The sequence below is a fragment of the Mya arenaria genome, chromosome 11 (genome assembly GCF_026914265.1).
Source record: "Mya arenaria isolate MELC-2E11 chromosome 11, ASM2691426v1".
Taxonomy (NCBI): Eukaryota; Metazoa; Mollusca; class Bivalvia; order Myida; family Myidae; genus Mya; species Mya arenaria.
The window spans coordinates 63,264,537-63,277,165 of record NC_069132.1 but is presented as its reverse complement, the minus strand read 5'-3'; the positions used below and the strand labels follow the sequence as shown (position 1 = coordinate 63,277,165).

Genomic DNA, 12,629 nt, shown 5'->3' with positions numbered 1-12,629 from the left:
AATAACGTAAGTTATGGTTGAAATATTTGGACCAAATTTGGTACGAAGGAAGAGTTTTGGAGGACTTCCATGGATTTGCTTTTTGGGTCCAGGGTCAAGGTCAAGATCACTATTACTAAAAATTAAAAAAAATATTTTAGTTAAAACTGATTCTCACAGCGAAGGCTGTAGTTCTTCTTTAAATCAATGAAATCCTGGTTTCGTCGCATTGCGGCCTTTCTTTGTTTTAAATTTGACTTTTTTATTGCTTTTGATAGGCACATGTTACATCATTGTATTAATTTCTAAGACAAAGCGGCGTATATTCGAGCGAGCTGTGCTACATGTTGCGAATTAATAATGTACTCGTTTTACAAGAAAATACTACATGCTATATGCTTTGATGCGCTCAAGTCTCCAGCTTAAACTTGGATCAACACGTTGAATAACCAAATCTATCTTCTCTTTGAGAACTGAAAATGCTCTTAATAGGTTGCATTGGGTCTTCTTGATAAGTTAATATACTGCATAATGAATGATTTCTTAGTTAAAACTTCACTCTCATAGATTCAACGTTTTGACAACTCTTTTTTGTCTTGGAACAAGTCAATTTATGTAAAATGAACTGAAACCAGTGAGAAAAGACTACTGACAAAAATTCAGATCGCAGAGTTTAATAGGTTAATCTATAAAATGATATTTTATGCATTTTCTTAAAACATTGGTAACGCTTTCAGCCATAAAACATCAACTTTCGAACGGAAACATGAAAATCTGCGAACTGATCTTTTGTCAGCAGCGTTATATCACTAGTTTGCAAATTCAAATACTTACGCAAAAAGTCAAAAATGTTGCCAAAACGGTTAATCTGTGAGTGCAACTTTAAAGAGAAAAATATACAATTTATATAGTTACATGTAGGTATCAAGTTCAAAACCAAAACAAGTTAATAATTTTATTACACGATAATTATTTTATACACAATAAACTTTCATATATACTGATAACTCGCCTTTCGTTATAAACACAATATAGAAAAAGTTTGAATAAACTAAAATTCTTACACGTCATCACAGATTATATTATTTGTTCGTACATTAACGTAGTGATACATTGTTACTTTTTGTGTAAAGCTATGAAGTATTAGTGTAAACAAATTGTAAATATGCCATGTTCCGTCTGTCTCTCGTGACTTCGAAGTTAAATACTCACACAGTTATTTAACCATCAACATCAAATGTACACTATTGTTATGGTATTTTTTCATTTTGCTTTTCTCTGTAAAGCTGCGGAGTCTTTGTTAGGACAACTTGTTAATATTCAATGTCATTCGTTTTGTCTGTCACTGTTGATTTTGAAATCTAGTTCAGACACGTTCATTTGACCAATAACGGGACCCTCTTCCATCTCGTCCTCATGCAAAATCGACACCTCATTTAAAATACACTGATTGCATTGTTGTATGTCCCCAACAATGCTTTCTATCGAAACATCGTCACTAGGGGAAACATAACAGCCACTTAAAAAGAATTGCACTTCTCCTTGTTTTGCCTTACAGTTGTTTATTAAGCTCATCAAACAGTCTGCTGATATAAGTATGCCGTCGAATTCCAATTCCCTGACACTCATTGGTATGTGTAGATCCATGAGAGGGGATTCAGACATAAAGAATCCTATCTTTTCAACGTTCTCTAACGATGACAGCGTTTCGTTTAGACATGATCTTATAGAATCGTTAAGACTTACTATTGCAAACTCTTTCAAACATTTTGAATGCTGTAGAGAATGTAGTGCATCCTTCATGCCTGTTGGATCAGTAAAACCTCCAAGGACACATGTTTCTACTATACTATAGTCAATACTTGTAGTTATATCTCTTGTGTCAACGTTGACTAGCACCAATCCAAGCAACTGTTCACAGTCTAAAAGACGTAAATTATCTTCAAGTTTGACATCGAAAAGAACAAGCTGTTGGAGTAATCCTGAATTAAACGGGCACTTACACTTGATGCTGACTATTGGCGAACAATACGGATTTTCTGCGTTAATTACACACTTTGTTAACCTATTTGGTGATATAGTCAATTTGACTGGATCTCCTTTACTTGGAAGTGATAACGCTAGACATGACAAACTGCTGCAACCAGATAGATCTAGCTCTCCATCGAAAGTTAAGTTGCTAAGGACAAGTGTATGCAAATTTATACACGAGTTTATGGTTTCAGGTGTAATGGGACACGGTATAAAGTACTCCTCGTCACAAATGTTTTCAATATAAATGAATTTCAATTTGGTTTCGCAAAAGTCCGCGATTGTTTGAACACGGTCAAACATATCTATATTTTCGATTTCGTCCATTTCCAAAACCAAAAACGATATATCACCACAATCTTCAGTGAACATGGCGCTACTATTATTGTAAGTTTTATCTAGTACTAAACTGCGCATTTTTATACCAGTTTCACATGAAATATTGTTTGCTTTCTTTTCTCGAATGACACTCAAACTATTTTCATGAAATAGTATTACAGATGAATGTTCAATTTCTGATAGTTGACAAAGTATTGCTGTTTGTAAGTCGCAATATATTTCAAACATATCTTGTGCAAATGTTCCATGCATACCACACAGAAACAGCATCATGTCGAACGATAATGTTTGGCTTGATGACTTTATGGTCTCGACTAAGCGTTCACGCTCCTCGCTGTTATAGGGCATTGATGCAATGTAGACGCAAGCTAACATTTCTTGGTACGTTTTGTGGAGAAAACTGTACTCATATCGTGGATTTACTGAAGAGTGTAATGGTGTTTTCGTAAGAAGTCCTGTAAGTAGTCCAAGTTCCTCTGTTTTGCGAGTACTTTGCGACAGATTTTCTTCTATTTGGGCCTCCAATGTTTTAACATTAAAAAGCGATTCAAATGCCATTTTGCCGAGGTTTCGTATGTAGTCTTGATATATCACACAATGACGTCGAGTTTGTAAGCATTTTATTGTATCAGGTTGTTGATGATCTTCAGCAACATATTGTTGTAAATGAGGATTTCTTTTTAAGGCGTTGGCTAACATCATTTCCAGCACATCACAATAAATATGACATTTTGTATCGCCGAGGGAGTGACCTTCGTACCACAAAGAGAGCAACTGTAATGCAACAAGGGTACTGCCAAATAAATAATGTAGACCCTTTTGGTCAATCATTTCAAAGAAGTCATCAATTGTTCTTGAATGCTCCGAATCACCGACTAGAAGAGTAAAGGCTTGTTTAACAAGTAATCGTATGTTTTTTGTATTCATTTCGTCTATTTCAACACATATATTTGACTTCTTAGAATGCATTTTCTGCAGCCCGAGCCTCCAATGTCTCGATGTAATCATAACGGTGCATTTGTCCCTACTTCTGGCATGTGGTGACTCTTTATCCTCCTCAAAGCAGCGATTATTTTTCACATCCGGATGGTTCCATTCATCCAGGCCGTCAAAAATCATCAAACATCGTTCCTTATCAAGAATTTCTTGAAGAAACTTCATATCATAATCCTCAGACTTTGATAATCTTTTTATAACCTGATGTAACACAATGTCGTCCATTTCACACAGTCTAGATTTCGATTGAATAAGACGCGCATAGAAAACATATTGCACGTTTTTAAGTTCTTCGCAAGCATTCAAATACATTCCCGCTCCTCTTGACTTTAGGCTTTCTATTTCTGCTGTATCATTTGTTTGCAAAGCGCACCATAGACGCACAATGAATTTACAAAAGGTTGACTTCCCTACCCCAGCTTTAGCGGTGATGTAAATGTGTTTTGCCTGCTCGCCCATACTTAGAAACACTTCGTCAAACTCCTTTATCTCGGATCGAACTATTTTACTGTTATCACCAATACCCGAATCAAAATGACCTTTGGTTACTGTCGACTTGCTCAGGTGAGGAGGCCTGTACATTTCAACCAAGTTTGGTGTAAGCATGTCAAACAACGGTCGAAGGTCGAGAGCAGAACAGCTTTCCAAATAATATTTTTGCAGGTCTTGTTTTAAAGCTAAAACAGAATATATCAAGATGAGTAATACATACCATTATATCATTTTTTTACATTATGGCTAATAATATTGCTTGAAATAAAGTTATTGCATATTTAAAGAACAGGCATACGAATACCTGCAGATTTTGAACTGTAACGTTCATGGTTGTCCTCGTTTCTAGCCCTTGCGATCCTCCTAACTGCTTCATCGGCTAAAGCTTGGATCTGCTGCTCTAGTCCTTTGAGCTCATTCATTTTATCTTGGAGATTCATTCCTGTCTCGAGCATTTCACTTGTTGTTGATATAGCATTGTTTATAACATTTGCCAGATCGTCTGTTGACACACTCAACTGGTCATTTTCCAACTGAAAACAGGATAACAAGAAAATGATCCTGTCGCGAATACCTTATAGTTGGAGTGTGCTATTTTAATTACTTATTGTTGAAAACATACAAGAACCCTGAACTAGAAATAGATACTTATGAGTGCTAACTGCCTATCATACAATTATTTTATACATGACACTTTTGCGAGTATGTCCCAGTTTGAAAAAAGGTGTACATTAAATAAAAAATGAAAACTACAGGAACAAGCACAGAAGCCTAAAATGTTACCAACATTCTGTTTTAAGGCACACTGAATAAGGTCTTACAAAGACCAACCAAGAATCATCACGCTACTGAACTACAAATATTACAAAGATATATCAGTTGTAAATGTCGGGGTAGTGGTATGGTTTAGTAAAAACTAATTATGAACTCATTATGGTTTTAACCGGTTTGCGGACGATCAATGCACACTTCCCAAACAGTTATCAATAAGCGCAAAATAAAAGATATACGCCTAATCTGATTCTTAAATACAACGATGTTTAAACAAAATCAAATTATTTACAATCAAAACATTGTTCATTGTTTGCATTTTATGGTAAGCAGCCGTGAATACATAAAAAGGTTGCATATTAAAGCGCATTCACCAAAATGTATAGCAAAATTACCAGTATCAGTTTTGCTAGTGCATCCTGTGCTGATGGGTTTGACGCCAAAGACATGCTGTCTTGCAGAAGTGTTTTCAACGCATCCATACAGTTTGATAAATCAACATCAGTTACCATCAGACTTGGTGAATGGCGAAGTTTTTTCCCGACATCTCGCACCTGTTAAATAAATAAAACTGTCTTACCCTGATCTGCATACTTTAAACGAACGTCATTGTGATAGATACAATAGGAGATAGTTTACTAGTACTGTAGGATATAAACATATTTTTATCACAAGCTTTATTAAATGATCAATTATGTTGTTTTTTTCTTCTGTGTTACTACGCATTTACCTTCGTGCAGATATTGTATAGTAGAGAGAGATCGTCTGTGAAGTAACTGTCAAAGAATTTGCAATTAATGATGAGATTAATGATGCCATTTATATCTGTATCATCTGCTGTTTTGACGTTCAAGTAACCATCTGGTGGAAGAAAGCACTTTGCAACTTCCCACGGGTTTGAACACCAGTCACTTGCATTGGTGTTTTTCCAAGACGGACCATTAAACCTGTGATGCCCTTCGATACCCAACATAAACTCATTACAAATATTTGCAGGACATTTTCTGAACATTGCAGTCTGATGAAACTTGCATGGAAGAAATCTTAAACGTCCACAAACTCCTTTCGTTCCACATTTCAGGACATTTGGTGTTGTACAGGCGTTGCATGTTACCCCAGGTGGTAAACCGTTGATTCGTTCAACGTTTGCACATATATCTTTGTAAAGAATTGTAACGATTGTCGTAACAAAAGGTATTATTCCTGTTCTGGTTATATCCACAGCAACTGACGCCTTTAACCAATTCTGGTTTTTCTTTTCTTGAAACAGCGTTTTGTAGCTCGCCATCTTATGTGGTGAAATGCATCTGAAAAATAATAATTGTTTCGATACTTACTAGCTTTACGTTAGTATGTGTGTTCCGACACTTGTTCTGTAACTTGCATTTCGATGGGCTTAGGACTGATGTATTCTTGTAGAGATAACGTGTATCTTAAAAGTATATTTTATGTTTAAATTTCAATGTTATTTCTGCAATATATCTCTATTCTGTCATGCATCCATCAACATTTTTAATAGTTAATAGATAAACGATAACCTGTAACAATTTTAAACAAAACTTGACGGTCTTTTATAAATACCGGCACTTTATATAAATATCATATATTTCAGCTTGGATGGAAGGCTGGGCGGAAATGCTTTATCGGTCACCTTCATAAGTTGGCTAAGTCAATGGCATTGTGATTGAAAGGATACATTTGAAATCGGGTGACTAAATATGAAGGAAGTTAAAGCATATAACTGGCTCAATCTTCAGCATTCTTATTATAATTATTTCATAAGTTAAATCCAGCATGATTTTAAATTTGTAATAGATGATAGGCGCATGTTGTTGATCTGAAACAAATATTTTGACGTCACAGAAATTTGGTAAGGTAAATACATGCTCGGACATTGAAACTATGTGAATTGGTTTCAGCATTTTAGGTGTTTATGTTATTTACTCGTTAAAAATGATGTTATTGAAAAAATGAAAGAGATAACATGAACAATATTTATCATCAAAATGCCAGGATAACTATTCAAATTTTTAGTTCTGCTCAAAAATTATTTATTAAAAAATGGAGCAAATGATCTATGGCACAGAACAATGCGTATATAAAGTTGCACGATTTTTAATTAATGTTATTTTAAAAGCAATAGGTTCATATCATAACGTTTATTCTTACAACGCATTTGATTATTTTCTAATGATGTTTTTGCGACGGCATCTGAGACGTTCATGTGATTAACATAATTTTCACGTCCAAGATAAAAGGTCAATGAGATAAAAGTGTCTTGCGATGCAAGATATTAAGTCCAAGAACAAAAATACATCATATCTTACAATAATTGATGTAACTACGAGGAAGCAGAAAAATGTAACATATTTCAAGGGTTAGATGATAATGGTGATATTATCATCGACGATATTGAATGCAATACGTGAAGCCCTACGATGTTACAAAATGAAAACGCTATTGATAAACATAATTAATTTGTCTTGGGTTTTAAGCGTTCCATCATGTTTCTTGATTCCACCATTGGTGTAACAAGGTTAACAGAGGGGATTCGCGACACACGGTGGTCTGATTTTCAGTACCGCAGGAAAAATCTCCCTGGATGAAGTTTCTGAACGGATGTGTATGCTGTCGATGTGATGGGCCTTATCACTTCTTACTGGTAAACTCTTTGTAAAATGTGGTCAACTGCAGCAATGTATTGTCAGATAAAAGGGGCTTCACAATGTGTAACATTTCGTTCGATGTTTTAAAAATAGTTAATATGCACACATCACATTTACATCATTTACTTGAACGTAAATAATCGATGTTAAAGTAGATTGAATAATACAAAGAAAACTATAGTATAAGGGAAATGTCAAATACATTGCTTAAAATGTACATTGAATATAATGATAACAGACGGAATCAAACGTTTTACAAATTAGAATTCGCATTGTTAGTATTCAAAAATTGCAACTCATGACGAAGATAATCGAAGAAAAGAATTAAAGTATACACTGATTGAAATTGTTTATTGACAAAGGCCCGCCATACCGGTTTCTGATCGTTTTCATCTTATCCATAACGTCTGCAGCAATATGACTAAGGGCATTTATATCGCAATAAGTATGTCAATTAGACAGCCTGCAGTGGCGGTTCTAAAATTTCAACATAGAGAAGTCGCACTTTGGACGTGCACCCCTTCCCAAAAATCCTTTAATTCATTCGACTTGATACTTCAAATAGTCAGACAATAAGGTTGGTGAACTCTGTATAATCCCATACAAATAACAGCCCCTGATTGACTGAGAAAGTTCGGTTAAAATTAGTTTGGGTTCACAGCCACACATTTGTTCTACCTTTATCAATATTTTACTTACGATAAAATGGCCGCATACGATTTAAATCTCAACCTATTTTTATCTGATCTACTTGTTTAATATTTTTTAATTCTATTAAATTAATCTTATTAATAAAACTTAGGTATGATTAATACAATGTGTAATAGCATGACACACATCAATCAGCTACACGTTCATGACCCAAAACGTTAGTCTTAACAACGAAATAACAGACAGTATCACAAACTAAATTGAAAGTTTTACTTGCAAAATCAAATAAACATTGCCTTAATTGACCAGCAAAGGCCTGTACCGAGATTTATAGCTCATAAATATAAATATATATAAATATAAATTCAGAAAAAAGACTGTACGTTGATGTAATGGCCTGAGAGTGTTTTAAGAGCACATATACGAACGTTAATTTTGAAAATATATTACGTTTTGTAAAAGCAAAAATAGCCAGAACAGAAAATGCATGAAAAATGTATTTTTCGTATTTAGTTTGCTGTTGGATAAAGACTTATGCGTCATGCGCAATATTGTATATCGTTTTGGAATATAGTTTTAATCACCAGGGGCCCATAAGTTATAAGTCTTTGTTCCTTTCTTCCGTGTGTTCACCTTATAATACTGGCAACAATTAATTGCATACTAAAATGTTGCCACATAATGAAAATATGATACGAAGATAATTACACTTTACGACTAAAACCTGTTTTAAACAGGTCATAGATCTATTATTCTCGACCTTTTCAAATAATCATTCGAGCAGAAATCAATGTGGAATTATCTTTATTTTGATGGTACTCGATCTCAATGAGCATATTGAGTTCTTTATAATCTTCTACAAAGAACCCCTACAGATAGGCAATATCATGTTCCCTGCTTGCATACCACTGTGTCAATTGTCTTGTCACCATAACAAAAAGCATTATAATAAATCAATCTTCATAATTTCTAATCGATCAATTCTCCAAATTTTTAGTATTACCTTATAAAAAATATTGATAGTTTATCACTTATATGTGTAAAAGAAGAAGAATTAAGTAGAGGAAGAAGAATCCTACGTGATCACTTTATTATTTTTTGATACGCGTTTTGATACATCTACCGTGTACATATATATCTGTGCCTGCTGTATTGTGAAGTCAAATATCTCTCGTTCGGTGTATGTTATTGTGACGCCATGTGTCTCTCGTTCGGTTTATGTTAATTTGAAGTCATGTGTTTCTCGTTCGGTGTCTGTTAATGTAACGCCATGTGGTTCTTGTTCGGTGTCTGTTATTGTGACGTCATGTGTCTCTCATTCGGTGTCTGTTATTGTGACGTCATGTGTTTCTCGTTCGGTGTCTGTTATTGTGACGCCATGTGTTTCTCGTTCGGTGTCTGTTATTGTGACGCCATGTGTTTCTCGTTCGGTGTCTGTTATTGTGACGTCATGTGTTTCTCGTTCGGTGTCTGTTATTGTGACGTCATGTGTTTCTCGTTCGGTGTCTGTTATTGTGACGTCATGTGTTTCTCGTTCGGTGTCTGTTATTGTGACGTCATGTGTTTCTCGTTCGGTGTCTGTTATTGTGACGTCATGTGTTTCTCGTTCGGTGTCTGTTATTGTGACGTCATGTGTCTTTCGTTCGGTGTCTGTTATTGTGACGCCATGTGTTTCTCGTTCGGTGTCTGCTATTGTGAAGTCATGTGTTTCTCGTTCGGTGTCTGTTATTGTGACGTCATGTGTTTCTCGTTCAGTGTCTGTTATTGTGACGTCATGTGTTTCTCGTTCGGAGTCTGTTATTGTGACGTCATGTGTCTCTCGTTCTGTGTCTGTTATTGTGACGTCATGTGTCTCTCGTTCGGTGTCTGTTATTTCGACGTCAGTTGTCTCTCGTTCTGTGTCTGTTATTGTGACACCATGTTTTTCTTGTTCGGTGTCTTTTAATGTTACGCCATGTGTTTCTAGTTCTGTGTCTGTTATTGTGGCGTCACGTGTCTCTCGTTTGATGTCTTTTAATGTAACGCCATGTGTTTCTAGTTCTGTGTCTGTTATTGTTACGTCACGTGTCTCTCGTTTGTTGTTTGTTATTGTAACGCCATGTGTCTCTTGTTTGTTGTCTGTTTATGTAACGCCAGGTGTTTCTCGTTCGATGTCTGTTAATGTTACACCATGTGTCTCTCGTTCGGTCTCTCGTTAGTCTTTGATCCTTGTGAACTTTCGCTGATACTTTCATTATGAAATTAATATTTTTGAAAACCGTCTTTGTTGCATGTTTTGTGTGTGTACTTTAGTATGCCTCACGGTTAGTGTCTGTAAAGCATTCGTTTTTTATATGTTCGTTGTTAAAGTTTTGGCTAATGGGACTGTCCCTGTAGTTCCCCTTAATCTGGTACAAATGAATATTCAACCTGCTACGTAACTTTAAGTATAAACAAATAACTGACATGATATGACAAGTAGGACGCTATAACTTATTTTTGGGGCAATGATAACACAGAAGGAAATTAGCCCAAGAACCTTAGCTTTATGCTTAAATTAGTATCGAGGTATCAACATAATAAAGTCTTAAGAAGCCAATATGCTGACTTATCCTTTATATAACGTTGTGTGTAAACTAAATACCAGCATATGATAATTGATACAGGAAAGAGTGTATGGCTATTTTACTTTTGTTCTATTAAAATAAATCATATGAATTTAAATAAAAAGGGTATTAATTTCTATATTTTGACCAGAAATTGTGAAATGTATCCACCGTCCATTTTTATATAAGAAGCTTTCAATGAAACATTTAACCATAATATACCTTACGCGTGAACTACTTTAAAATAAATTCATATTCAAATTAAAGCATAATCCCGACGATTTCAAATTATCATTTCAATAGAATTTAATGCAATATGATCTCAGATCGGTAAATAAACGGCCTTTTATGAGCATTTTTCGTTCTCCTATGCAGTGACAAAGAAGCCGCAGAGGCGTAGATATCATGTTTCGTGCTTATTTGCAAAGGCTGTATATATTTTGTCACGTTGTCATAATAAAAAGAAAGCACAAAACAAATAATTATTCAAAACCTATGAAGTAAATTCAACTTATCATAAGTGCTGGCTCCTATGTGTATGATATAATTTTATATAAATATGTTAGGTGAAATGAAACCAATACATTATAATAGAGTAGAAAATTAAAGAAATACGCAATATTAAACTAGTTTTGACTATAATCAACATTTGAATTTTCCGTGTAGAAATTGACTCTGATTTTCGATTGTCTACTACCACTACTACTACTACTACTACTACTACTACTACTACTACTACTACTACTACTACCACTTCCACCATCACCATCACCACCACCACCACCAGCACCACCACTACTACTACTGCTTGTCTTGCTGCTACTGATAATACTACTTCTACTACTGCTGCTGCTGCTACTGCTACTACTGCCACTAGTTCTACTGCCTTTGCTACTGCTGCTACTGTTGCTTCTGCTGCTTCTACTACTTCCTCTACTACTAGTTCTACTGCCTCTACTACTACTACTACTATTACTAGGACGTTAGAACTTGATTTAAGGGCACTGATAACACAGGATGAAGATAACCCGGGAAGCTTACTGAACAGCATTAAGCTTTATGCTTACTGAAGTATCGAGGTATCAACGTAAAGAGGTAATGATAAGTAAATATGTCGACACCTACTTTTAAAAGTTGACCAAATTGATATATATAACGTAGTTTGTACATTTACACATGCATATGATAATATATACTAGAAATAAGACAAAGACTGGAAGGCTTTTTTACTTTTGTTTTCTTAAAATACATCAGATAAATTTAAACAAATTAGGTATTGATTTCTTAAATATGACCAGAACTTATTTTATACACCCACAATCCAATAAATAAGTTAAGTCGCTACCAATTTAACATTCAATCATATATCTATCGCGTGATAGTTTAGGATAAATTGTAGTGAGATTCAAATTTAAACACAGCCCGACAAATTCAAATAATCATTCCAATAGAAATCAATGCATGGAAATATGATCTCAGATCTGTGAATAAACGGCCTTTCATGAGCTTTATTCGTTTTCATATGCACTGACAAAGAAGCCGCGAAGGCAGAGATAATGTTTCGTGCTTGTTTGCAACGGCTGTATATATTTTCACGTTGTCATAACAAAAAGAAAAAATGAAACAAATATTCCTAAAAATATATATCAGTTCAACTCACCCAAAATTAAGTACTGACTTTTATATATATAGGTATATAAAAGAACCATTACAGTTTGTAATGCCTATATGTAAGATGAATGAAACGAAACATGTTATAATAGAGTATAATCGAAATGAAATAAGCAAATCTGAACTACTTTTGACTACTGTCAATGAACACTTTTGATTTATTCCGTGTCGGCATTGACTAATTATACAAATGTTACTTATATAATAATAAAAACAATAATAAGAAAACAACATAATACAAATAAAACAAATATTAAAAGTGATTATAATACAAATAATAATACAAATAATAATAGTAATAATACAAATAATAATAGTAATAATAATAGTAATAATAATAATAATAATTATAATGACAAAAATAATGCAAACCTGAATCCTCCTTTTGGTTCTCCAGTCCCGTTCACAATGTCATTGCTTTTCTGAAGGTTGACAGGGCGGAAATACG

At 34.5% G+C, this 12,629-nt stretch overlaps 1 protein-coding gene across 1 annotated transcript; it reads right to left on the bottom strand.

The window, feature by feature from the left end:
* Positions 1-920: 920 nt before the first annotated feature.
* LOC128207351 (uncharacterized) lies at positions 921-12,629 on the bottom strand. The gene is made up of 5 exons (XM_052910222.1): positions 12,554-12,629; positions 5,339-5,915; positions 5,004-5,162; positions 4,142-4,370; positions 921-4,022 (listed from the first exon to the last, which is right to left on the bottom strand). Exons 2-5 carry the CDS (start codon positions 5,894-5,896, stop codon positions 1,306-1,308), a joined length of 3,663 nt encoding a protein of 1,220 aa, XP_052766182.1. The 5' UTR covers positions 5,897-5,915; positions 12,554-12,629; the 3' UTR covers positions 921-1,305.